Source organism: Rhinopithecus roxellana, chromosome 16 (assembly GCF_007565055.1).
Source record: "Rhinopithecus roxellana isolate Shanxi Qingling chromosome 16, ASM756505v1, whole genome shotgun sequence".
In the NCBI taxonomy this organism is placed as follows: domain Eukaryota; kingdom Metazoa; phylum Chordata; class Mammalia; order Primates; family Cercopithecidae; genus Rhinopithecus; species Rhinopithecus roxellana.
In genome coordinates, this window is record NC_044564.1 from 401,398 (window position 1) to 428,468 (window position 27,071).

General features: G+C 46.3%; 2 protein-coding genes across 4 annotated transcripts in view; one reads left to right on the forward strand and one right to left on the reverse strand.

The window, feature by feature from the left end:
* Positions 1 to 43: 43 nt before the first annotated feature.
* On the forward strand, positions 44 to 25,942 carry NANS (N-acetylneuraminate synthase). Its single transcript, XM_010357636.2, has 6 exons — positions 44 to 315; positions 4,502 to 4,717; positions 19,714 to 19,813; positions 20,981 to 21,135; positions 23,577 to 23,843; positions 25,712 to 25,942. The coding sequence occupies exons 1-6, from the start codon at positions 184 to 186 to the stop codon at positions 25,919 to 25,921; spliced, it is 1,080 nt and encodes a 359-aa protein (XP_010355938.1). The 5' UTR covers positions 44 to 183; the 3' UTR covers positions 25,922 to 25,942.
* TRIM14 (tripartite motif containing 14) overlaps positions 21,072 to 27,071 on the reverse strand; it is a 43,811-nt gene continuing 37,811 nt past the window's right edge. For 2 of the 3 annotated variants that reach the window (XM_010357634.2, XM_030920092.1), the window contains one exon: positions 24,551 to 26,831. The gene's annotated coding sequence lies outside the window, so the exon portion shown is untranslated. Of the gene's footprint in view, positions 21,175 to 24,550; positions 26,832 to 27,071 lie in introns of those variants that run through there. The other variant, XM_030920091.1, reaches the window with a different exon arrangement.

Genomic DNA, 27,071 nt, shown 5'->3' on the forward strand with positions numbered 1-27,071 from the left:
ATTGGCTAGCGGGAGCGAGGCGAGGCCTAGGGGATTGGCTGCGCGGCGGCCGCGGGCTGACGTGGCGGGCAGGCGTGTGGGTCTTGTAGCGCGGCTCACAGAACAGAGTAGAGGCGGCGGCGGCGGCGGCGGCGGCGGGCGAACCCAGACTGACAGTGAGGCGCCGGACCCCGAGCCGCCGCAATGCCGCTGGAGCTGGAGCTGTGTCCCGGGCGCTGGGTGGGCGGGCAACACCCGTGCTTCATTATTGCCGAGATCGGCCAGAACCACCAGGGCGACCTGGACGTGGCCAAGCGCATGATCCGCATGGCCAAGGTGAGGCGGGAGCTCCCGGGACCCGGGATCCGGGCGCCGGGCGGGGCGGGGCGGGGCCGCGGGGAGCCAGGGCCACACGGCTTCCCCAGCTGGGTACCCTGGTCCGGCCTCCTCCCGCCTGCCAGTTCCGTTTTCGGAATCCTTCGGATCCCTCTTCCTCACCCCGTCCGCCACCCTCCTGACCTTTCTGCATTACAGCAGCTGCCTCCTAACCCCACCTTTTTCCTCCCCGTTCTGGTGCCAGAATAATCTTTCTAAAACTCAGACTTGATCAGACCATTACCCCTGCCTGGCACCTTCTGAGGCTCCCTCCTGCCCGCTGGTAGAGTGGAAACCATTTAACATAGCCTTCAAGATTTTAATTACTGGGCCCCTTCCAGCCCGTTGTAATTCTTCTCTGACATTCTTCAGCGGCACAGAGTTACTTTCAGGAATGACAGTTACTGGAAGTTGCTGTGGTTTCTTCTCACCCGCCATTCCCTGTATGTGGAATATGAAGTGGTTAAAAGCCGGGGCTATGAGTTCAAATCTCGACTCCACCACTACTAGCTGTGTGAACGTGGGCTGGTTATTTAGCCTCCGTGAACCGTTTCCCCATTTGAAAGCGGGGCTTGATAACAACAGTTCTTTCCGCATGGAGTTGTTATGGGGATCAAATGAGATTCTCAGAGCTCTGAGCCCAGCACTTGGCACATAGGAGTTGGTAAATGCGAGCTATTAGTGATACGATGTTTATAGCTTTCCGTGCTCCCTCTTCTCTTGGGACTGCCATATTCTTCATTACGACCCCAGCCCCTAGCATAAGGCCTGGCCTGCACTATGATTCTTTGGTTTAGAGGTAGCTCACCCCGTCTTTCCTTTCCCTTCATCAATGCTGCTCAACTGATTTTGTATCATTTGTGACAGGTTCTTTAAATGTTTATTTGTCTGTCTTAGAGATAGGGTCTTGCTCTGTCACTCAGGTTTTCTCTTATTGTTCTTTCTTTCTTTCTTTTTTGAGACAGGGTCTCTCTGTATCACCCAAACTGGAGTGCAGTGGCATGATCCCAGCTCACTGCAACCTCTGCCTCCCAGGCTTAAGTGATTCTCCCACCTCAGCCTCCCGAGTAGCTGGGACCCACAGGCATGAACCACCATGCCGGCCTAATTTTGTTGTAGAGATGGGGTTTGGCCATGTTGCCCAGGCTGGTCTCGAACTCCTGAGCTCAAGCGATCTGCCCGCCTTGGCCTCCCAAAGTGCTGGGATTACAGGTGTGAGCCACCACCCTTGGCCCTTACTGTTCCTTCGGGACTGATTTTATGGAAACCTAACCACTGAATCATAAAAATACTTTACAGAAGTAACACTGCTAACATTTTTTGAGTGCTTACTCTACCAGATACTAAGCTAAATGCTGTACATGCACCATCTCATTTAATTTTTACAACAACCCAATGCCATGATGCTGCCGATTTCATTTTAAAGGCTAAGAGAAAATAAGTGACTTAGGCAAGGGCACACAGCTAGTATAATAAATACAGTAAGGGGTTTTTCAGTTTTTGCTCCTAAGCCACAGGGCTCCAGCCTTTCTTATGCAACATTGTTTTCTAGAGGGAAATTCCCACTCTTAATTTGAAGGAGCAGCCTGTTTTTCCTCTTGGAATGCTAAAGTTGTAAAAATATCTGGAGATACTGAAAAATATCTGGAGATATTGAAGCCATAGAAACAAAGCTATACCGACCAGGTGCAGTGGCTGATTCCTGTAATCCCATGACTTTGGGAGGCTGAGGAAGGCAGATTGCTTGAGCTCAGGAGTTCGAGACCAGCCTGGGCCACATGGCAAGACCTTGTCTCTAATTCCATTGAGCTGGAATCTAGGTGGCTGCAGCCTTTAGGAAAGGGATCTGGTCAGCTTTGCTAGAGACACTGCAACTTTAGTCAGGTTAGTCTGGGCCTTGGGATCTTTATCTAGACAATGAGAGCTCTGTTGCCCAAGGTCACTTTCAGTTCTAATGTTCTTCGAACTTTCCAGCATCAAGTCCTGACCTTACCATCTTATGATTTGTCCAAGAGCAAGAATAGTGATCTCAGCACTGACATTTCTGGACCCAAGAAGTTTTTAATAGCATGAATACCTCTGTGTCTACAGAAATGGCAGTGAGATGGGACTTTAGTGGGTTTTAATTATTCTTTTTCTTGAGTAGGTTGTTTTTGTTTGAGACAGAGTCTCACTCTGTTGTTCAGGCTGGAGTGCAGTGGCACCATCATAGCTCATTGCTGCTTCAACTTCTGGGGATCAAGCGATCCTCCCATCTCAGCCTCCTGAGTAGCTGGGACTACAGGCATATACCATCACGCCTGGCTAATTTTTACATTTTTTGTAGAGACAGGGTCTTACTACGTTGCCCAGGCTGGTCTTGAACTCCTGGGTTCAAGCAATCCTCCCACCTTGGCCTCTCATAAAGTGTTTGGATTACAGGCATGGGCCACTGTGCCTGACCTCTTGAGTGTTTTGTGTTTTTTATTTTGAGACGGAGTCTTGCTCTGTCGCCCATGCTGGAGTGCAGTGGCCGGATCTCAGCTCACTGCAAGCTCCGCCTCCTGGGTTTACGCCATTCTCCTGCCTCAGCCTCCCGAGTAGCTGGGACTACAGGCACCCGTCACCTCGCCCGGCTAGTTTTTTGTATTTTTTTAGTAGAGACGGTGTTTCACTGTGTTAGCCAGGATGGTCTCGATCTCCAGACCTCGTGATCCGCCCGTCTCGGCCTCCCAAAGTGCTGGGATTACAGGCTGGAGCCACCACGGCTGGCCATGTGTTTTTGTTTTGTTTTGTTTTGTTTTGTTTTTTTAATAGCTTTTATAGTCAAACAATCCAGCTTTTACATTATTGTCTCTGCTCAGTAGAAGTCACCTAGGGGCTGGGGCATTTTTGTTTTGTTTTTCTGCTTTTCGACATGTAACCTGTTCAAAGAAAATGTCATGGAGAAAAGTGCCAGTGCAAAGCAGCTAAAAGCAGAGTTGCTATTGTTGAAATCAGAGAAAGAGGCACAGGGCACTGTCCCTGGATTTTCTTGTCCCTAAGAGGGCCTCATTAGAACAGTTTCGTCCTGGAGGTAGCTCAAACTGCTTTTATATAGATGGAGAAACTGAGTCCAGAGCTGGGAAGTGACTTATCTAAGAGTTAGGGTCAAAGTTAAAACAGAATCGCCGGGCGCGGTGGCTCATGCCTGTAATCCCAGCACTTTGGGAGGCTGAGGCGGGTGGATCACCTGAGGTCGGGAGTCCAAGACCAGCCTGACCAACGTGGAGAAACCCTGTCTCTACTAAAAATACAAAATTAACCGGGCATGATGGTGCATGCCTGTAATCCCCAGCTTCTCGGGAGGCTGAGGCAGTAGAATCGCTTGAACCCGGGAGGCAGAAGTTGTGGGGAGCCGAGATCACGCCATTGCGCTCCAGTCTTGGCAACAAGAGCGAAAACTCCGTCAAAAAAAAAAAAAAATTAAGCCAGAATCTTTCTTTACTAAATTCTCGTCCAGTGCTGATTTTACTATTCTTTGCTGAGTTATATAACTTTAAATCTTCCTTAATTTTTTGATCCAGTATTTTTAATATTTACAATGCAAAACAAAGGAAAAAAACCCCATTTTTTTTCTTTTGGCATGTTAAGAGAAAAAAATGGGGGGGGGGTCTCCCATCTCCAAACAACCTTTTCTTCCTTTCAGACTTTCTTGCCTTTTCTGTTCCTCTTCTTTGGAGGTCTTTAAAGTCTCTGTCAATCTATGTTGTTTTTAAAGATGGTGATGTAGGCTGGGTGTGGTGGCTCACATCTGTAATCCCAGCACTTTGGGAGGCCAAGGCGGGTGGATCACCTGAGGTCAGGAGTTCAAGACCAGCCTGGCCAACGTGGCAAAACGCTGTCTCTACTAAAAACAACAAAAATTAGCCAGGCATCATTGTGGGCACCTGTAATCCTAGCTACTTGGGAGACTGAGGCAGGAGAATGGTTTGAACTCGGGAGGCATTGGTTGTAGTGAGTGGAGATCACGCCTTCTGCAGTCCAGCCTGGGTGAAAGAGAGAAACTGTCTCTAAATAAATAAATAAATAAATAAAGATGGTGATGTCATAGCGGTTGCCCCAGAATTTTTTTCTTTTTTTGAGAATCTGCGACAGTCACTGAAAGGTGTCCTAATGTGTGTTGTAGGAGTGTGGGGCTGATTGTGCCAAGTTCCAGAAGAGTGAGCTAGAATTCAAGTTTAATCGGAAAGCCTTGGAGAGGCCATACACCTCAAAGCATTCCTGGGGGAAGACGTACGGGGAGCACAAACGACATCTGGAGTTCAACCATGACCAGTACAGGGAGCTGCAGAGGTACGCTGAGGAGGTTGGGATCTTCTTCACTGCCTCTGGCATGGATGAGGTGAGTCCTCTGCTGCTCTGTCATTTGTCACTTTAGCAGATCAAGGGTCAGCAGGCAGCCTGGTGACTTCCGGCTTAGAGCCAGCTCCAGCCCTTGCTCATCTTTTCTGTTCCCAACTACTGGAGAGGCTAGCAGGCGCCAAAGCCCAGTGAGAATCTGTGGGAAGGATGCCATTGTTTTAAAAACAAGCTGTCTCTGGCCAGGCGTAGTGACTCATGCCTGTAATCCCAGCACTTTGGGAGACCGAGGGGGATGGCTCACCTGAGGTCAGGAGTTCGAGACCAGCCTGGCCAACATGGTAAAACCTCGTCTCTACTAAAAATACAAAAATTAGCTGGGCATGGTGGTGCGTGCCTCCCAGTTACTTGGGAGGCTGAGGCAGAAGAATCACTTGAACCTGGGAGGTGAAGGTTGCAGTGAGCCGAGATTATGCCATTGCGCTCCAACCTGGGCAACAGAGCAAGACTCCATTTCAAATTAAAAAAAAAAAAAAAAAAAAAACACCAGGCGTGGTGTCTCACACCTGTAATCCCAGCACTTTGGGAGGCCAAGCTGGGCAGATCACGAGGTCAAGAGATCGAGACCATCCTGGCCAACATGGTGAAACCCTTTCTCCACTAAAATACAAAAAATTAGCAGGGTGTGGTGGCGCACATCTGTAGTCCCAGCTACTTGAGAGGCTGAGGCAGGAGAATCGCTTGAACCTGGGAGGTGAAGGTTTCAGTGAGCCGAGATCACACCACTGCACTCCAGCCTGGTGATAGAGCAAGACTCTGTCTCTAAATAAATAAATAAATAAATAATAACAACAATAGCAAGTTGTCTCTGGAAGTAGGGGTCAGCCACACTGGAATCCCAGAGTCCCTCCAAGCTGTAGGGACACCCCCACTGGGCCAGGTTTCTCCAAGTAGAAAATGGTCTGGAAACCAGGGGCTGGGTGTGGTGGCTCACACCTATAATCCCAGAGCTTTGGGAGGCTGAGCTGGAAGGACTGCTTGAGGCCAGGAGCTCAAGACCAGTGTGGGGAACATAGGGAGACCCTATGTCTACAAAAAATACAAAAATTAGCCAGGCGTGGTGGCCATACTCCTGTAGTCTGGGAGGCTGAGTATTGCTTGATCCCATGTATTTGAGACTGCAGTAAGCCACGATTGGACCACTGCACGCCAACCTGGGTGATAGAGCAAGATCCTGTCTCTTAAAAAAAAAAAAAAAATAGAGCAAAGAAACCATAATTCTGGAGTCTGCCCCTTGCTTACTAGCATTGACTGACTTGAGAGGGGGGACACTGGCACTGTCCAGAAGGGAATGGCTTATAGGATGGTCACCGGTGGTTTCTGGCTTGGCCAAAACCAAGCTGGTGCCAGGTCTCGGGTCCCGTCTGCTCTGTGACCTGCCTCCTTAGAATTCCTTCATGTGTTCTTTTAAATGTAAAAAAATTTTAGTTGTAAAAATATTACAGAAAGTTTCGAAAACAAGAAAAAGGGGAAAAAACTGATCCATAATCCCTCTATAGCAGTTCTTTTTACATATTTCCTCCTGAAGCCTTTTTATATGCTTGTTTTGTTGGCTGCTGGTACTATTTGGTGAACATTGAGTTCTGTGCTTGCTTGTTTCAGTTAACATTATAGCACAAACTTTTACCCCACCTTATGCTTAAATATTTTAATAGCAACGTAATACTTCTTTTGGAGCATGGACTATACTGTACCTAATCATTCCTCTACTTTTGGACATGGAAGTTACTTCAGTTTTTTTTTTTTTTTGAGACAGAGTCTCAAAAAAACTGGGGGAAGAGTATATAGGATTACTCTGTGTTCTTTCTTACAGCTGCACGTGAATCTACCATTATCTCAAAATCAAAGTTTAAAATTAAAAAAAGAAAAGCTTCCTCAGTTTAATTTAATTTAATTTTTTTTGAGATGGAGTCTCGCTCTGTCACCCAGACTAGAGTGCAGTGGCATGATCTCGGCTCACTGTGACCTCCGCTTCCCAGGTTGAAGTGATTCTCCTGTCTCAACCTCCTGAGTAGGCATGCACCAACACACCTGGCTAATTTTTTTTGGTATTTTTAGTGGAGATGGCATTTCACCATGTTAGCCAGGCTGATCTCAAACTCCTGACCTCAGGCAATCCACCCATCCCAGCCTCCCAAAGTGCTGGGATTACAGGTGTGAGCCACTGTGCCCAGCCCAGTTTTATTTTTTGTTGTTGTTTGTTTGAGACAGGGTCTCACTCTGTCTCCCAGGCTGGAGTGGAGTGGCACGATCTCAGCTCACTGCAACCTCCGCCTCCCAGGTTCAAATGATTCTCATGGCTCCGCCTCCCGAGTAGCTGGGATTATAGGCACCTGCTACCACACTCAGCTAATTTTTGTATTTTTAGTAGAGATGGGGGGGGGGTTTCACCATGTTGGCCAGGCTGGTCTCGAACTTTTGAGCTCAGGTTATCCGCCCGCCTCAGCCTTCCAAAGTGCTGGGAGGCAGCAGATCTGATGCCTAGAGCAGTGTGCTTTCCACAGTCCCGCAGCTGCTGCTGCCTGACTGGCAACCCAGGCTTCCCAGAGCGTAGATTCCCACTGTGAATGCCTGAAAGCTCAGCAGCGTCTCTGCATGCACCACGCTCGGTACCGGTTCAAGACTGAAGTTGGCTGGAGAGTCTCTGGGCCCAGGAGCTGCCTTGGGAGTAAGAGGATAGATGTTTTTTTTTTTTTAAAACCTAGATAAAAAGCTTACTTAGATATATTGCTGATCTTCCATTAATTATTGCCCTGCAGCCTGGGGCAGGGGCCTCACTCTGCATCCAGTTTCAAATCTGAGACCTCGGTTTGCGCAAATTCAGTTTGAACTGGTGACATAGCAGTCTCCATTCAGAAAGGAATAGGTCTTCTATTGTCTATCAACAACAGAACCAAAGGGACATTGTTGTATTAATTCTTCTGGGCGTACTCACGGCCTGGGGAGAGTTTCTGAGATTGTATGTGGCGTCCTCTAAAGAAACAGGATTGTTTTTCAACAGACTAATCACAATGTTTAGCTTCTGGTTAAATAATATTATTCTTTTAAAGTATTGGTCACTCCTGGTGCTTTTTTTTTTTTTTTTTTTGAGACGGAGTTTCATTCTTGTTGCCCCGGCTGGAGTGCAATGGTGCAATTACGTTTCAATGGTGCAACCTCTGCCTCCTGGGTTCAAGCAATTCTGCTTCAGCCTCCTAAGTAGATGGGATTACAGGTGCTCACCACCATGCCCCGCTAATTTTTTTTTTTTTGTATTTTTAGTAGAGAGGGGATTTCACCATGTTGTCCAGGCTGGTCTTGAACTCCTGACCTCAGGTGATCCACCCTCCTTGGCCTCCCAAAGTGTTAGGATTACAGGTGTCAGCCACCGCATCCAGCTGCCTTCCCCCCCCCCCCACCCGGAGACAGGGTGATACAGTTTGGCTGTGTCTCCACTGAAATCTCAACTTGAATTGTATCTCCCAGAATTCCCACGTGTTGTGGGAGGGACTCAAAGGGAGGTAATTGAATCATGGGGTCTGGTCTTTCCCATGCTATTCTTGTGATAGTGAGTAAGTCTCATGAGATCTGATGGGCTTATCAGGGGTTTCTGCTTTTGCTTCTTTCTCATTTTCTCTTGCTGCTGCCATGTAAGAAGTACCTTTTGCCTCCCACCATGATTCTGAGCCCTCCCCAACCATGTGAAACTGTTAAGTCCAATTACAGCATACAGCCTTCCCCAGAGTAATCACTTTGAGAAGCACTTTCATTTGGAGGACTAAGTCCTAACCTGTTTGTTAAAAATAATTAGGCTTAGTAGTTTTGTCATCCCTCCTCCTCCTTAGTTGCTTCCCCAGGACACAGTTTTCCTAAAACTTGACCTTACCTAGTGTTGAATCCATAGTAGGGAGAAATGTTATGTGGGCATTTCATTGCACTGACAATTAAAAACAATAACTAATCAGAGTAATGAGAAGTATATGAAGGCGGTTTCCAAAGTGTGGTTCGGGAACCCCTGGGGGATTCATGAGCCCTTTCAGGAGGTCCACAAAGGCAAAACTATTTCCATAATGATACTCAAATGTTATTTGTCCTTTCCATTGTCATTCTCACAAGTATATAGTGGAGTTTTCCAGAGGCTAGGTGATGTGTGATGACATCATTCCTTTGGCAGCGGCTCACCTAATGAAAGGTGTGTTGCGTGTTTTTTTTTAAAGAACAGTTTTATTGACACACCATCCAATTCACCCGGTCGAGAATACAATTCAGTGGTGTTTAGTAATATTTACAGAGTTGTGCAACCATTAACACAATTACCGTTAGAACATTTTTTATGATCCCCAAAAGAAAAGCTACCCATTAGCAGCACTCCTCAGCTGCCCCAATTCTCCCAGGCTTAGGCAATGACTTATCGGGTTTTTTTTTTTTTTTTTTTTTTTGAGACAGAGTCTCGCTCTGTTGCCTAGGCTGGAGTGCAGTGGCGAGATCTCGGCTCACTGCAATCTCCACCTCTCAGGTTCAAGCAATTCTCCTGCCTCAGCCTCCCAAGTAACTGGGATTACAGGCATGCACCACCCTGCCCAGCTAATTTTTGTATTTTTAGTAGAGATAGGGTTTCACCATGTTGGCCAGGCTGGTCTTGAACTCCTGACCTCATGTGATCCACTTGCCTTGGCCTCCAAAAGTGCTGGGATTATAGGTGTGAGACACTGTGTCCGGCCTCAAATTTTTATCTCTATAAATTTGCCTATTCTGGATATTGCATATAAATAGAATCATACAATATATGAGTCTGACTCATATAACATTTCATATAACTTTCATAACATTGTGTTTTCATTTATGTTGTAGCATATATCAGTTTTTTTTTTTTTTTTTTTTTTTTGCTAACTCATAATTCAATTTTATGGCTGTACCACATTTTATTTACCCTTTTGTCAGTTGGTGGACACTTGGGTTGTTTCTACTTTGGCTATTAAGAATAATGCTGCTATGAGCTTTTATGTACAGGTTTTATATGGACATGTTTTCATTTCTCTTCATTCTCATACATATGAGTGGAATTGCTGGGTTACCTGGTAACTCTATGTTTAACTTTTTTGAGGAACTGCCAGACTGTTTGCCAAAGTGGCTGCACCATTCCCATCAGCAGGGTTTGATGGTGCCAGTTGCTTCACATCCTTATCATTTGTTATTACCTCCTGATTCTAGCCATCTCATTGTGGTTGTGATTTGCATTTCTCTGATGCATCTTTTCATATGCCTGTTGGTCATCTGCGTATCTTCGTTGGAAGAATGTTTATTCAGATCCTTTGTCAGTTTTAAAAATTGGATTTTTCTTTATATATTCTTTTGAAATTTATTTTTTCGTGTATATCCTTCCAATGAATTGTCTTTATATATTTTAAGTACGAGTCCTCAAGTCCTTTATCAGATAAATGATTGTAAAAACCTTTAGTCTTCGGGTTGTCTTTTCCACTTTCTTTTCTTTCTTTCCTTTTTTTTTTCTTTTTTTTTTTTTTTTTTTGAGACAGGGTCTTGCTCTGTTGCCCAGGCTGGAGTGCAGAGTGGTGCAATATTGGCTTACTGCAACCCTGGCCTCCTGAGCGCAAGCAATCTTCCCACCTCAGCCTCCTAAGTAGCCAGGACTACAGGCAATGTGACTCCAGACTCAGCTAATTTTTGTATTTTTGGTAGAGACAAGGTCTCAGTATGTTACCCAGGCTGGTCTCAAACTCCTGAGCTCAAGCGAACAGCCTACCTTGGCCTCCCAAAGTGCTGGGATTACAGGCATGAGCCACCATGCCTGGCCCTTTTTCACTTTCTCAATAGTGTCCTCTGAACTACAAATATCTTTAATTTTGATGATGTCCAAATTATCTATTTTTTCTTCTGTGTTTGTCTATTTATGTGGTTTAAAAATTTCTCATTCATTTTTATTTTTGAGACAGGGTAACACTATGTCACCCAGACTAGAGTGCAGTGGTGTAATCTCAGCTCACTGCAACCTCCAACTCCCAGGTTCAAGTGATTCTCGTGCCTCAGCCTCCCAAGTAGCTGGGATTACAGGTGCACAACACCATGCCCAGCTAATTTTTTTTTTTTTTTTAATCTTTTGGTAGAGACGGAGTTTTACCTTGTTGGCCAGGCTGGTCTTGAACTCCTGACCTCAAGTGATCTGCCTGCCTTGGCCTCCCAAATGCTAGGATTACAGGTATCAGCCACCTTGCCCAGCCAATTTTAGCTTTTTTTTCCCTTTATTTCTCAGTTTTAAACCACAATGTGATATCACTGCACAGCTGTCAGTATGGTTAAAGTAAAAAGTGGTTGACTGGATGCAGTGGCTCACTCCTGAAATCCCAGTACTTTGGGAAGCTGAGTTAGGAGGATCGCTTGAGGCCAGGAGTTCAAGACCAGCCTGGGCAACAATAGCAAGACCCCATCTGTTAAAAAAATAAATAAATAAAAGCCAGGCATTGTGGTGTGTGCCTGTAGCCTCAGCTACTTGGGAGGTTGAGGCAGGGAGGCAGGAGGCTTCCTTGAACCCAGGAGCTTGAGGCTGTGGTGAGCCATGATTGCACCACTGAACTCCAGACTCCAGCCTTGGCAACAGAGTGAGATCCTGTGTTTAAAAAAAAAAAAAGTGGTAACACCACATGGTGTCAAGGATACAAAGAAAATAGGTCATTCATATATTGCTGGTGGGAATGTAGAATGATCCAGTCACTCTAGAAAACAGTATGGCAGTTTCATTCCTTCTTTTTTAAACAGCTTTATTGGGACATAATTCATATACTGTACAATTCAGCCACTTAAAGTAGACTGGGAGTTTCTTATAAAGCTAGATAATGTGTTTATCATATGATCCACCAGTTGTCATTTGGTAATTTATCCCCAAAGAAATGAAAACTTAACATTCATACAAAAACCTGTATGTGAGTGTCATTACAACTTTCATTCTTAGTAGCTCAAAACTAGAACAAGCAAAATGTTCTTCAGCGGGTGAATGGTGAAACAAACTGTAGTACATGCGTACCATAGAATATTACTCAGCAATCAAAAGGAATGAACTATTTTTTCTTTTTTTTTTTCTTTTTGAGACGGAGTCTCACTCTATCACCCAGGCTGGAGTGCAGTGGCACAATCTCGGCTCACTGCAACCTCCGCTACCCAGGTTCAAGCGATTGTCCTTCCTCAGCCTCCTGAGTAGCAGGGATTACAGGCACACGCCACTGCGCCCAGCTAATTTTTGTATTTTTTGTAGAGATGGGGTTTCATCATCTTGGCCAGGCTGGTCTCAAACTCCTGACCTCATGATCTACCCACATCGGCCTCCCAAAGTGCTGGGATTACAGGCATGAGCCACCACGCCCAGCCAGGAATGAACTATTATTGATGCATGCAGCAGCCTGGATGCATCTCAAGGATATGATGCTGAGTGAGAAAGCAGCATACACAGAAGGGTGCATACTGTACGATTCTGCTTCCATGACATTCTGGAAATAAAAGAATTATGAGAATGGAGAACAGATGAGTGGTTGCCAAAGGTTAGTAAGGGGAAGGGGATGTGGTTATAAAGGGGTGACGTGAAGGATCCTTGTAGCAGTGGCATCATGGTACCTTCTGTATGGTGACCGTGGCAGTGGTCACATGAATCTGTGCATGGGGTAAAATTGCATAGAATTAAATATAGGCATACAGAAATGTACATGTAGAAATGGTGAAATCTGAATAAGATTGGTGGACTTTGTCAACGTCATTCACCCAGTCATGATATTGTACTATAGTTTTACAAGGCATTACCATTGGGGGAAGAGTATATAGGATCTCTCTGTATTCTTTCTTACAGCTGCAAGTGAATCTACCATTATCTCACAATTCAACGTTTAAAATTAAGAAAAGATTCCTCAATTTTATTTTATTTTATTTTATTTTATTTTTTGAGACGGAGTCTCGCTGTCACCCAGGCTGGAGTGTAGTGGCACAATTGTGGCTCACTGTAACCTTCGTCTCCCAGGTTCAAGCAGTTCTCCTGCTTCAGCCTCCCAAGTTACTGGGACTTCAGGCATGTGCCACCATGCCCAGCTAATTTTTGCATTTTTAGTAGAGACAGGGTTTCACCATGTTGACCAGGCTGGTCTTGAACTCCTGACCTCAGGTGATCTGCCCGCCTCGGCCTCCCAAAGTGCTGGGATTGCAGGTGTGAGCCACCATGCCCAGCTTTAATTTAAAATTTTTTTTTTTTTTTTTTTGAGACAGAGTTTCGCTGTCGCCCAGGCTGGAGTGCAGCGGCTGGATCTCAGCTCACTGCAAGCTCCGCCTCCCGGGTTTACGCCATTCTCCTGCCTCAGCCTCCCGAGTAGCTGGGACTACAGGCGTCACCACCTCGCCCGGCTAGTTTTTTGTGTTTTTTAGTAGAGACGAGGTTTCACCGGGTTAGCCAGGATGGTCTCGATCTCCTGACCTCGTGATCGACCCGTCTCGGCCTCCCAAAGTGCTGGGATTACAGGCTTGAGCCACCGTGCCCGGCCCAAAATTTTTATTTTATTTTTTACTCTGTTGGCCAGGCTGGAGCACAATGGCGTGATCTTGGCTCACTGCAAGTTCCGCCTCCTGGGTTTAAGAGATTCTTGTGCCTCAGCTTCCTGAGTAGCTGGGATTATAGGTGCCCGCCACCACACCCGACTAATTTTTGTATTTTTAGCAGAGATGGGGTTTTACCATTTGGTCAGGCTGGTCTCAAACTCCCGACCTCAGGTGATCCGCCCACCTTGTCCTCCCAAAGTGCTGGGGTTACAAGCATGAGCCACAGTTTTAATTTTTTTAATTTTAATTTTTAATTCAGTAAATATGAATAAATAAACCCACATCAAAAAGAATAAAAAGATCTGTGGACTCTTTAGTAACTTTTTTTTCTTTTTTTTTTTTTTTTGAGACAGGGTCTTGCTCTGTTGCCCAGGCTGGAGAGTAGTGACACAGTCATAACTCATGGCTCACTGCAGCCTAGACGGCCCAGGCTCAAGCAATCCTCCAGTCTCCTTAGTAGCTGGGACTACAGGTCCACACTACCACGACCAGCTGATTTCTAAATTTTTTGTAGAGACAGGATCTCCCTGTGTTGCCCAGGCTGGTCTTAAAACTCCAGGCCTCAAACAGTCTCCCACCTAGGCCTCCCAAAGTGCTAGGATTACAGGTGTAAGCCACTGCATCTGGCCTCCTCAGTAATTTTTAAGAATCTAAAGATGAAAACATTTGGGATCCCATGCTGAATGCTGTTTACACATACCCCAGGTACGTGGTGTGTACCCTGGCTCTATGATGATGGCATGGCTATATGGTACACACCTCAGCTGTATGGTACATACCCCTGACTGTATGATGCACACCCCAGCTCTATGGTACACATCTCTGCTATGTGGCCCATATGTGGGCTATATGGCCCTGTGGCCAAGTGAATGGACTCTAGGGTCAGATTTTTAAGTTTGAATATGGCTCTGCCTATCATTTCTGGTATATCCACGCGGAGGTTATTTAACTCTTTGTGCCTGTTTTCTTCATTTGTAAAGTGGGCTTCGTAGCAGAACCCATCTGGGAGGGAAACTGAAGATTAAATGTGATGGTTAATATAAAGCATAGTATACAATCAGTATTCAGTGAGTGTTAGTTACAATTAAGGAAAGCAACCTGGGCTAAGGGCTGGGACATCTGGCTACTTGGAGGCTGGGACATCTGGGTGCTTGCCCTGACTTTGCCCTTAAACTCTCAGTGTGACCTCGGTGAATCCCTTCCCTGCCTGGGCCTCCATTTCCTTTTCTGTGTGTGACCCAGCTGCCATCCAGCGACTCTCCCTCTTCTGATGTCCTGAGTCCGCACAGAACCAGGGAAGATGTCATCAAGGTGACTGGCACCTGGAATGGGGACTTTTTGGCTTCTGCCCACGTTTCCTGGAAACGCAAGCTCCCTGAGCTCCTGGATCCAACCTAGGAGAAAGGTGCCTCCTTGCCCCGTGAGGCTGCCAAGGCGAAGTCGCTTCTTTAGGCTGTGCCCTGCAGGTGGCATCGGTTGAGAACCCGGAGTGGTTGGGTGATAGGGAGGAGTCAGTCTGGTGTTTGTAGCGGGGCTTCCCTCTTTCTTGGTTTTCCTTCCCTCTGCTCCCCAGGCAGCCCATTTGCTTGGTGTCTGGTTTGTGTGTTTTAGAGCCAGGCTCTCTGAGCTCAGCTCCTGGTGCTCACACTCTATGTGGCTTGGGCTCCTCATGTAACCTTGGAGCCGCACTGCCGCCCGTCTGTAAAAACAGGATTGTTAAGATGCTCCTGGGGCTATCCGGAGGATTCAGGGAGCTAAGCCCATGGGGTGTCAGCACAGGGCCAGGTCTGCACTCACCCAGCGATGGCTGTTCTGTTGCTCAGAACCCTTTGGAGTTTTTCTGCTTCAGCCTATTTGGGCAGGTAGGTTTCTCTGGACGAGGAATGCCATTTGTCCCCAGCTAGTCCCCTGCCTGACCTAGGGCACAGGCAGTGAGGGGAAAGTGCTTTTTTTTTTTTTTTTTTTTTTTTTTTTTTTTTGAGACGGAGTCGCGCTCTGTCACCCAAGCTGGAGTGCAATGGCACAATCTCTGCTCACTGTAACCTCCGCCTCCTGGGTTCAAGCAGTTCTCTGCCTCAGCCTCCTGAGTAGCTGGGACTACAGGCGCCCGCCACCACGCCCAGCTAATTTTTGTATTTTTAGTAGAGACGGAGTTTCACCATGTTGGCCAGGGTGGTCTTGAACTCCTGATCTCATGATCCACCCACCTCGGCCTCCCAAAGTGCTGGGATTATAGGCGTGAGCCACCGTGCCCCACAGGAAAGTGCATTCTTTAAGAGCCTTTACAAGAGTTAATTTACCTTGCCGTTAAACTGTTGGAGGTACATTGGTTCCTTGTTCTGCATTTACCTAGCAAGTGGCTCCCAGTGTTTACCTACCCTAACTTCCTTATAGAAACAGGCATTTATTGAGTGCATATTTTCTCCACACTGTATGCTGTTCTAGGGCGTTCTCTGTGTGCTGAGGAAAGGTTAAGGTGTGGCAGAATTTTATTAAGGCCAAGAAAACTGTCAGGGCTTCTGGTTGAAAGTTGCACCAAGGCTGTGGAACTCAGGTGAAATAGCAGAATGTCTTTAGTCTAAAAGGAAAGTTCTTTTGAGAAGGCAAATGGAAGTCATGACCAAAGAGGTGACTCCTGAGGGATATGCTCCCCTCACACACAGTGGCCATCCCAGCAGAGCCGCCCTTCCCTCCAGCACCTGCCTGTGTCCCAGGCACGGTGCCCTCTGACAGGCCGCTGCCCTGAGGCCAGCCCAGCCTATTTGTGGCTACACCCTTCCCCTGACTCCCTGTTCTCCCCAGCTCATCACCGTGGGCTTTTTTTTTTTTTTTTTTTTTTTTTTTTTTTTTTTTTTTTTTAAGACGGAGTCTTACTCTGTCACCCAGGCTGGACTGCAATGGCGTGATCTTGGCTCACTGCAGCCTCCACCTCCCAGGTTCAAGCAATTGTCCTGCCTTAGCCTCCTGAGTAGCTGGGATTACAGACGCATGCCATTACGCCGGACTACTTTTTGTATTTTTAGTAGAAGTGGGGTTTCACCATGTTGGCCAGGCTGGTCTCAAACTCCTGACCTCGTGATCTGCCCGCCACGGCCTCCCAAAGTGCTGGGATTACAGGGATTACAGGCATGAGCTACCGTGCCTTGCCTGGGCTTCTTTTTTATCCTGCAGGGTCCAAAAACTGAGGGGAAAGGGGGGGACTTTAGAAAAATCTCAGCTCTACTCCTCTCTTTCCTTACCCCTGACTCAGATCAGCGGTTCCCAGAGTGTCCCACAGGACACAGTACAGAAAGGGGGTTCTGTGGGCACGTGTTGTCCACCCTCATTCATTAATTTAGAATCAATAAAGGGTTTTTTGGTTTGTTTTTTGTTTTGTCACCCAGGCTGGAGTGCAGTGACACGACCTCAGCTCAGTGCAGCCTTGATCTCCTGGGTTCAAGCAATCCTCCCACTTCAGCCTCCCCAGTAGCTGGGATTGCAGGCACATGCCACACGCCTGGCTAATTTTTGTAGTTTTTGTAGAAACGGGATTTTGCCATGTTGCCCAGGCTGGTGTCAAACTCCTGGGCTAAAATGATCCTCCTGCCTTGGCCTCCCACAGTGCTGGGATTACAGGCATGAGCCACTGTGCCTGGCCAGAATTTAAAAAGTTCTGAGTCGAGTAAGTTTGGGAAACACTGGGTTTGGAACTCAGCTAAGTTGATTTACTGGGACCCTCAGAAGGCATTAAGGCAGGGTAGTGTTTCTCCCAAATGAGGCAATCCATGGGACCTATTTCTGCATGTTGAACTCAGCTGGGAGCCAGAGGATAGTTGTACATGGCTGAGCTCCCTTCAGACTCCCACAGACTTTGTGCTATGGGGCAGGAGGGAGAGAGGAGTGCTGAGGCTGTCGGGCTGCACAGAACCCCAGATAGAGAGGGAACCCAATAGCAGGGTGGGAAAGCTAGGGGAAGTCAAGGAGTCCCTGGAGAGAAAGGGGTCACCAGTTGCTGACCTAGCCTGTAGTAGCCCTAGGCACAGCGATACTGTCTTAGGGCTGAAAGAATCTTCCAGATTTCTCAGATTCCCTTTGCAGGATGGCTCTGAGTGGCAGTTTTCTAAATGGCCACTGAGTGGCGGTGGCTCCCCAGGAGGTGGCAAAATGAGACGCCCCTTCCCTTTCCAGCAGGAATTGGCCCTTTTCCTTACTTGAAAATTATAGAATTCCATGCAGATTTTACAGTCTCTGTAGGTAAGCTTCTGCAAAATTTTTTTTTTCTGCACTTGTCTCCACTCCTTGCCCCTGATCGCTCTGCCCTTCTCTTGAGGGGGTTCCTGCATCTGTTTATGCCCTGGAGGGCCACACCACACTCCCACAAGGTGAACATTATACAAAAGAAAACTCAGTGGAAGGTTCCTTCTTTAAACAGAAAGCAATCTCTTCACCTGCCATATGGAGCGAGAAGGGTAGGAAAATTAGACTTTATTCAAAAAATATATTTAAAACTGATGTTTTTTCAGTTCTGTCTTAGGGCTAGTTAGCAGTGTTATGAGACACAAACAGGAAGGTATGGAAGGTACTGGGCATGGTGGCTGAAGCTTGTAATCCCAGCGCTGTGGGAGGCCAGCATGGGACAACTGCTTGAGGCCAGGAGTTTGAGAACAGCCCGGGCAACATAGCAAGACCCCCATCTCTACAGCAAATTAAAAAAAAAAATAGCCACATGTGGTGGCACATGCCTGTGATCCCAGCTACTTGGGAAACTAAGGCAGGAGGAATGCTTGACCCCAGGAGTTTGAGACCAGTCTGGGCAACATAGCAAGACCCCGTCTCTACCAGAAAAGAAAAGAAAAAGATGGAAGGGGAAAGGAGAAGAGTTAAAAATAAAGCAGAGAGGAAGAGTAGTAAGAATGGTGAAGGAAGGGAGGAAAGGGAGGGATGGAGGGAGGGAGGAAGGGAGGGAAGGAGGGAGGAAGGGAGGTAGGTTGGTCGGTCGGTCGGTCCTAGACCAATCAGAGTTTGCATTTCATTTTAGCAACATCCCTGGGAGAGGGAAAGATTTGTGTGCACGTGATCAGGTGTGAGAAACTCATTAAGCCCTAACTTATTTCTGAGTCACAGGCATCATTTTAGAACTAAGATATTTGGAACCATTCAGAGACATTGATTTTTTTCGACTTTTGATTTCCAACTTCAATTCAAAACAGAAGGACTCAAGAAAACGTTTGAAGGTGATGCGTATGTTTATTACTCTGTGGTGATGGTAGCAGTAGTGTATACTTAAGTCCAAACTCACCAAATTACATACTTTATGTGCAGCTTTTAGTATATCAATTACACCTTATTGAAGCTGGAAAGAAATAATAAAAGGTTTTTGAGTTCTTATAATTTGACAGCAAACTGAGATTTTACTCTTATAACTTATGATGCACTGATTCCTTCAGCAAGCGTTTGCTGACATTTACCAGTTTCCTGAGTCTTGTTGATGAATACTAGAGAAGGATGTTGAAGAGCCCTAAATAGGTAACCTCAGGCAGTGACGTTGTATCTGAAAACGTGACTGAGGTTCACTTTTCTGTGGGCAGCGTGCTTTGAGGCCTGAAAGGGCTCAGGTTGAATGGGCCCTGCCAGCCATGGATCCTTGTGTAAAGGCCGGGTGAAAAAATGCTCCATTTTCCCCCTTTCACCAAGGATTGAAATAGCCCCTTTTCCTGCTCGTTTGGCTAAGTAGAGGGGAAAGTCTTTGAGGCTATTCACGTTTTCACTGCCTGGTTTTCTGGGTCAGGATTAGGTCATGACTGTTTCATATTTGTTCATTTGCCCTTGGGCCCCTGGGGCAGGTAGGGTTTGGCCAGGGGAAAGATTCTTTTCCAGATTGTGTTTTTTTTTTTTTTTTTTTTTGAGAAGGAGTCTCGCTCTGTGGCCCAGGCTGGAGTGCAGTGGCACGATCTCAGCTCACTGCAACCTCCACCTCCCAGGTTCAAGCCATTCTCCTGCCTCAGCCTCCTGAGTAGCTGGGATCACAGGCACCCACCACCACACCCAGCTAATTTTTGTATTTTTAGTAGAGATGGGGTTTTACCATGTTGGTCAGGCTAGTCTCAAACTCCTGATCTCAGATGATCCATCCGCCTCCGCCTCCCAAAGTGCTGGAATTACAGGCGTGAGCCACTGTGCTTGGCCCTTTTCCAGATTCTTGTCACCAGCAAAGACCAGCACCAAATGTTTGTTGGACTAATGGATGGGTGGATAAGAATGAATGTTTGCATTTGAATGGAACGACTGAGAACAAATCTTTGCTCGCTTTCAAGTTGTTGAGAGTCCCTCTGCTGCATAAGAGGGGTTTTTCTATCTGTATGTTATTCCTCACCTGTCATGACAACAGTGTTTTTGAACAATGGTGAAAAGGAGCTCCCTCTTTGATTTTTGTAGATGGCAGTTGAATTCCTGCATGAACTGAATGTTCCATTTTTCAAAGTTGGATCTGGAGACACTAATAATTTTCCTTATCTGGAAAAGACAGCCAAAAAAGGTAAGTGTCTAATTTTTGACATAAAATCCAAGGGAGTCCAAACCTTCATATGTTTACTCCCTGCATGGTGGCCCACTTTGAGGCAGATTTCATGAAGACAAATTTTAGAAGCGTCTTTTCATTTTTTTAAATAGAGACAGGGTTGTCTCTATGTTGGCCAGGCTGGTCTTGAACTCCTGGCCTGAAGCAATCCTCCCATCTTGGCCTCCCAAAGTGCGAGGATTACAGGCATGAGCCACTGTGCCCTGCCAGCAACCTCTTTTCAATCAGCATGTACTTCCACTTTTTGTATGCTAAGTTGAAAGAAAATAAATTAAGAATATGAGTTTTTATAAGACATTTAAAAATTTTTTTTAAGAATTTATTTTTTTTTTATAGAGACAAGGTCTGTCTACATTGCTTAGGTTGGTCTTGAACTCCTGGATTCAAATGACCCTCCTACTTAGGCCTCCCAAAGAGTTGGGATTACAGGTGTGAGCCACTGCACCTGTCTTAGAAAATTTTTTAATTAAAATGTATAAGAAGGATATGACAGTATATATAAAACCTAGCTGGCTATGGTGATGCATACCTGTGGCCCCAGCTACTCGGGAGGCAGAGGTAGGAGGATTGCTTGAGTTTGAGACTGCAGCAGGCCATGATCATTTAAAGTGGTTTTACAACATGAACAATGTCATTTGATCATCGTAACACCCCTAGGACTGAAACAGGTCGTGATTATGATGCTTGATACTTATTTCATAGGGGAGGCCTTTGAGACTTAGAGACGGACAGTGCTCTGCCCAGGCACAGCTAGAAGCGGCAGCTCCACACCTCACACTCACACTCTTGAATCAGCACTCATTGTACTGTACTGCCATGGTATACAACCTGTTGATCAGATGAGATACTCATTTTCCTCTTGAAAGTGTGAAATTCCTCTGCCTCTTTAATTCAGTTCGTTTTGCTCAAGAACACTGTCGGGGGGCAGAGGGGAGCCCACCTTCCCTGTGGCTGAGGGCAGGAACCCAACAAGCTCCTCTCTGTTCCCCCACAGTGGCTGGCACAGTGTTTTAAGAGATGTCTGTGGAGTTCAGTTGAATGATGAGACCAGCAGTTGGGATGTGTTGGGGAGAGTCAGAACCTCTAAAGAGAAAGTGCTGATGGTGTTGGTGCTGGATTACTCAGGTCGCCCAATGGTGATCTCCAGCGGGATGCAGTCGATGGACACCATGAAGCAAGTCTATCAGATTGTGAAGCCCCTCAACCCCAACTTCTGCTTCTTGCAGTGTACCAGCGCGTACCCGCTCCAGCCTGAGGATGTCAACCTGCGGGTCATCTCGGTGAGCAGGAGGGAGGGGGTTCCCTTCTCGGGCCATTTACTATGGGGAAGACGTAGTCTTTTTTATAACCAAAATTCTAACAAACGATGGCATACTTTATAATTTGAACATCCTTTGACAGTCTTGCTGTTACTCAATCAAATTCTAGCTAAGCAGTTGAGGAAGCACATAACATTCTAAAGAGGGTGACTATAAATGAAATTTTCTTGGCCAGGCACGGTGGCTCATGCCTGTAATCCCAGCACTTTGGGAGGTTGAGGTGGGCAGATCACCTGAGGTCAGGAGTTCGAGACTAGCCTGGCCAACATGGTGAAACCTCTTCTTACTAAAAATACAAAAATCAGCCAGGCATGGTGGCGCGTGCCTGTGGTCCCAGCTACTCAGGAGGCTGAGGCAGGAGAATCGCTTGAATTCAGGAGGCAGAGGTTGCAGTGAACCGAGATCGCACCACTGCACTCCAGCCTGGGTGACAGAGTGAGACTGTCTCAGGGAAAAAAAAAAAAAAAATCAACAGACATTTGGGATGATTTTACCTTTTGGCTATTGTGAGTGATGCTGCTATGAACACTAGTGTACAGATAAATATTTATCTTTTTTCATACTGAGTTATAGGAGGCCTTCTGGAAACTTATGGCTTTTTTTGCTTTGTTATTTGCTGCCTCTCTTATTTTCTAATTCTTAGCATCCCTGAGACTCAAACTAGTTACAGTGACAGCCTTGAGGGAAATTACTCTCTCCCAGGATTTTGCCTACACAGTCATTTCATAGATGGTGAAGTCCAGTCCCAAGTCGGGAAGCCTGAGATCCCACAGCAGCTTGGTGGCAAAGCTGGAACTAGAACCTAGGCATGTCCCCCTAGGCCTTTGTCTCTTATTGTCTCATGCCATCTCTCTCAGTTCCTCCTGTAGCACTGGAAATTTAACTTCATTCAAAAATACGTATGTAATTATCATTAAAACCATTATAGTAACATTAATGGAATTCTATCTATCCATCCACACATACTTACAATCCTGATATTGCAGTTGTTTTTGTTTTTCCTTTCAGCATAGTATTTGATATTCTGTTTTTCCCATAAGCTTTCTTACATGTTGCTATACAGCCATTAACTTGTAAAAAGTTAGCCTTTTTGAAAACTGACATTGCTCTCTTTTTACCTAAACTTTCTTTTTTTACCTAAACTTTTGTTGTTTTTGCTTCGCTTATAGCTTATCTAAATCATGTTATTTTTAAAACTTAAAAATGATTTCTGTGAAACATGTAATGTCAAAAGTAAACATCCCCTGCACTCCCATCCCACAGAGATTCCGATAATTAACAGTTTAGTAGACGTGACCCCAATTATTTTTCTTTTCAGTGTATCTCTGTCCCCACTCAAGGTGCTGTCATGTCCTCTCTCTTGACACTACACATTGCAGGAGTTATTCTGCCGGCCTATCCCATCTTGGGCCTGCATATAGTACAGTGGTTTGAATTTCCAAACTTAGCAATCCACACTCCATCACACACCCTTAACCCTGGTTTTCAAGGCCTTTGCCACCTAACTCTCCTAGTCTTTTGTTAAACCCCACCTGAAGCCAGATGCTGTGGCTCACGCTGGTAGCACTTTGTGAGGCTGAGGCAGGTGGACTGCCTGAAGCCAGGAGTTCAAGACCAGCCTGGCTAACGTGGCGAAACCCCATCTCTACTAAAAATACAAAAATAAGCTGGGCGTGGTGGTGGGCACCTGTAGTCCCAGCTGCTCGGGAGGCTAAAGCAGGAGAATCACTTGAACCCAGAAGGCAGAGGTTGCAGTGAGCCAAGATCACACCACTGCACTCCAGCCTTGGCAACAGAGCGAGACCCTGTTTCAAAAAGAAATAACAATAAAATAATAATACACCCTACCTGAGTCTTTCTACTGTACTCAGCTTTCTGGTCACCCTCACCAACAAGACTCACCCATCTTAAAGTGTCTTTTGTTGCATTCAGTGAATTATAGATAATGGATTATTTATCATTTCCACCAAAGGATTGTTTTGAGATTGGGCTGTGTATATTATTGATGATATTTGTGCATATAGCACACTTGCTTTCCGTAGCTCAGGCTAATTAAATGTGACAGATGGTTTTTGAATGAGGTTAGACATTCATTTACAGTTGTTATTCTCAGTGTATTGTGCAATATGAAACGTTCTTAAAATGCATTCTTTATAGTAACAGTAACCGTTGTTCTTAGAGCATTTACAATGTGCTGAGTGCTTCTCATGCATTTACAGCAATACTCAGCAGGTATTATCATCATCCCTAGGAAAGAGAGGCTCAGAAAACCTCAGTATCTTGCCCCTAGCTGCACAACTAGTGAGTGGCTAAACCAGGGCTCAACCAGATATGCTTGACCCTGGAGAATATGCATAAAGCACCATGATATTTAACCTTATTTTTCTTTTTTCATTTTAAAGGAATATCAGAAGCTCTTTCCTGACATTCCCATAGGGTATTCTGGGCATGAAACAGGCATAGCAATATCTGTGGCCGCAGTGGCTCTGGGGGCCAAGGTATTGGAACGTCACATAACTTTGGACAAGACCTGGAAGGGGAGTGACCACTCAGCCTCACTGGAGCCTGGAGAACTGGCCGAGCTGGTGCGGTCAGTGCGTCTTGTGGAGCGTGCCCTGGGCTCCCCAACCAAGCAGCTGCTGCCCTGTGAGATGGCCTGCAATGAGAAGGTACGTCCTGCTGGACTCCACTCGGCTCTGCTGCCGTGTGCAGAAACAGGATGGGCTGGCCTGAGAGGGATGGTCAGAACCACCACTCCCTGAGCCAGGCCGATGAAATGATGAATGTGCTGCCACCCCTGTCAGCTTCTTCAGGCTCCTCTTCAGTAGTGCGTGTCACTCTGGCCGGTAGCAGCAGCGGGAGAAACATGTTATCTAAAGGGAACTTTAGCGGTTTCTCTGGCCACCTAGGGTCACATTAGAGTCTTCCACTAATTATCTGAAGCCCATGGCCCCAGTACTCCTAGACTACAGAATATGTAACAGGGATGAGGCCCTGGAATAAGTCAAGTTTGGGCTCCCTTGGAGCAGGTAAACCCTGAGAAACATTTAGGCGAGGTGTTCCCTGAGGTACCAGAAGAGCCTGTGACATTTCCTAAGCCAGGGTGGCACTGGTGGAAAGGGCAGTGAGTCATTGCAGAGGTGGGTGGGTGATGATGCAGCTATTCCTTGTGCAGCACTGACCTTCACACAGAGGGACTGGTAGGTCTAGAAGCACTGCCTGGCCTGCTGACTGTCAGGACTTCCTGGAAGCCGTGGCCTGGACCTTCTTGCCGTCTGAGTCACAGAGCCAGGCTGGCATCCTGGGACTGCCAGGCACACACACACCTAACCTGCTGCAGGATGTTGGGGTCAAGACAAAGACCAAACACCAGGCATGCCTGGGACTGCTGTCATCTTTTATTCTAGTGGGGCCTACCTGCTTCCCCAAATCAAAGATGCATCGATACCAGGAAATTAAAATAAAGTAAAAAGAAATAGTTTCTTTATAAAGGAAATAGGAGAGAATTAGACCAGAAACCAGGGTTTAAGTTTTATAACAGCTGAGCACTTAATTTGGCTCTCTGAGCAGACAGTGAAACATAACAGGATGCATGATTATCACTTGACAGACATTTTTCCCTGGCACCACATTCCAAGCAGAATTGATTCCTTGCACTCTCATGTGGAGGATATAGAGTAATAAAACACATAATTTATTTGAAAGTATTTATGGAGAAGACAAACATTGGTCATGAGCTTCAGGTAACCTTCATTCCCTTACCTGCCTGTCCTATCTGCCCCTTCCTCAGGGACTCCTTTTCTTGACATCTGCATAACAGCCACAGTCACCATCTTATGAGTCCTTCATATATCTATTTTACCAAACAAAGTGGCGGTAAGGTGTGTACCCTGAAGAACAGTGCGTCAGGAGTTGAGAATCTCATTCGTATGTTTCATCTTGGCTGTCTGCAACCCTGGCCAAGTCACCCACCCTGTGTGGGCCTCAGTTTCCCCATGTTTACAATGAGATATTGAGCTGGATGGTGACCAAAGGAATCAGAGTTTGCATGTATTGAGAGCATTCTATGTTCCAGGTACATACTATAATATCACCAATCCTTACAGTCATCTGACAGGATAGTTTCCATTTGACAGAGAACTAAAACATGGCCTATACCCTACTGACTGGGATTTGAACCTGGCTCCGCCTACATAGCCTGAGCCCTTTCCTTTGCACTTTATTGTAAAGGCTCTTCCTCTGAGTCTCTGAATTCAGTCTACACTGGTTGAATTCCTGCCATGTCTGAGATATTCTGAGCAGCCCTGAGCCCTTTCCTTTGCACTTTATTGTAAAGGCTCTTCCTCTGAGTCTCTGAATTCAGTCTACACTGGTTGAATTCCTGCCATGTCTGAGATATTCTGAGCAGCGTAGGTGGCAACAGAGTCCCTGCTCCCAAGGTACTGCCTGGGGAGGACTGATCAGGGACCTGGAATGTAAAGCAGTGTACACTAGTTACTTCTGTGAAGCTGGCACTGAATGTTCATTTTGTCCACAGCTGGGCAAGTCTGTGGTGGCCAAAGTGAAAATTCCGGAAGGCACCATTCTAACAATGGACATGCTCACCGTAAAGGTGGGTGAGCCCAAAGGCTATCCTCCTGAAGACATCTTTAATCTAGTGGGCAAGAAGGTCCTGGTCACTGTTGAAGAAGATGACACCATCATGGAAGAATTGGTAGATAATCATGGCAAAAAAATCAAGTCTTAAAATAAAGTGCCATTCTGTGAATTCTCAGTTCCCTTGCTGGTGCTATCGGGTGTGTCTGAGTGAGGCGGGGGCAGGAATGGCAGTCTCCAGGGACCTGGCCGTCATCCACCTCCACCCGCTCCTTAGCAGACGTTTCTGGGCTAGGCACTGTGTCAGCCCACTGGAGAGAAAAAGATCCAGTGATGCAGTCTCTGCTTCAAGTTGGCCAGCTTCGAAGAGGGGGTGGTTCCAAACCAAGTCTATATCCTCCAGTTGCTGGGTGGCTGCAGAGAGGGGCGAGAGCTGGCTGCGCAGGTCCTTTCCTTTAAGCCTTCAATCTCACTTCCTTATAGCCCTTTACTTCTCCATTGCCTTTATCCCGTTCCTGCCCTTGGCCTCTGTGTCTAGTTGGCATTGTATAGTAGTCACTCCACATCAGAGAAAGGATTGGTCAAAGGATCTTGTAGGCAGAAAAATGCTGAAGGTTCTCCTCTCAGAGCAAAGAGGGAAATGGCATGTGTTCCTTCTCTGAACAAATACTGAGGGCCATCTGTGTTCCAGGCACTGCTTCAGGCACAGGGGAGATAGCCATGAACAGCCCCGATCCCTTCCTCAGGGAACTTTCATTCAGATGGGGGCAGATGCATAAAAATCAATACACTATGCATCTACTGAGAGCATTCTATGTTCCAGGTACATTCTATAATATCACCAATCCTTACAGTCATCTGACAGGATAGTTTCCATTTGACAGAGAAACTAAAACATGGCCTATAACCCACAGTGATTCCGTCACACAATATGTTAGAAGGTAGTATGTAAGGGAGCAAGATGGTCGAATAGGAACAGCTCCAGTCTCCAACTCCCAGCGCGAGCGACACAGAAGACAGGTGATTTCTGCATTTTCAACTGAGGTACTGGGGTCATCTCACTAGGGAGTGCCGGACAATTGGTGCTGGTCAGCTGCTGCAGCCCGACCAGCGAGAGCTGAAGCAGGGCGAGGCATCGCCTCACCTGGGAAGCGCAAGGGGGAAGGGAATCCCTTTTCCTAACCAGGGGAACTGAGACACACAACACCTGGAAAATTGGGTAACTCCCACCCCAATACTGTGTTTTAAGCAAACGGGCACACCAGGAGATTATAACCCACACCTGGCCAGGAGGGTCCCAC

Bases quoted from the DNA above. Each gene is read 5' to 3' on its own strand.
- NANS (XM_010357636.2), top strand. From the start codon at position 184: ATGCCGCTGGAGCTGGAGCTGTGTCCCGGGCGCTGGGTGGGCGGGCAA. The intron at 316-4,501 runs GTGAGGCGGGAG...TGTGTGTTGTAG, and splicing joins GCATGATCCGCATGGCCAAG to GAGTGTGGGGCTGATTGTGC. The intron at 4,718-19,713 runs GTGAGTCCTCTG...TGATTTTTGTAG, and splicing joins CTGCCTCTGGCATGGATGAG to ATGGCAGTTGAATTCCTGCA.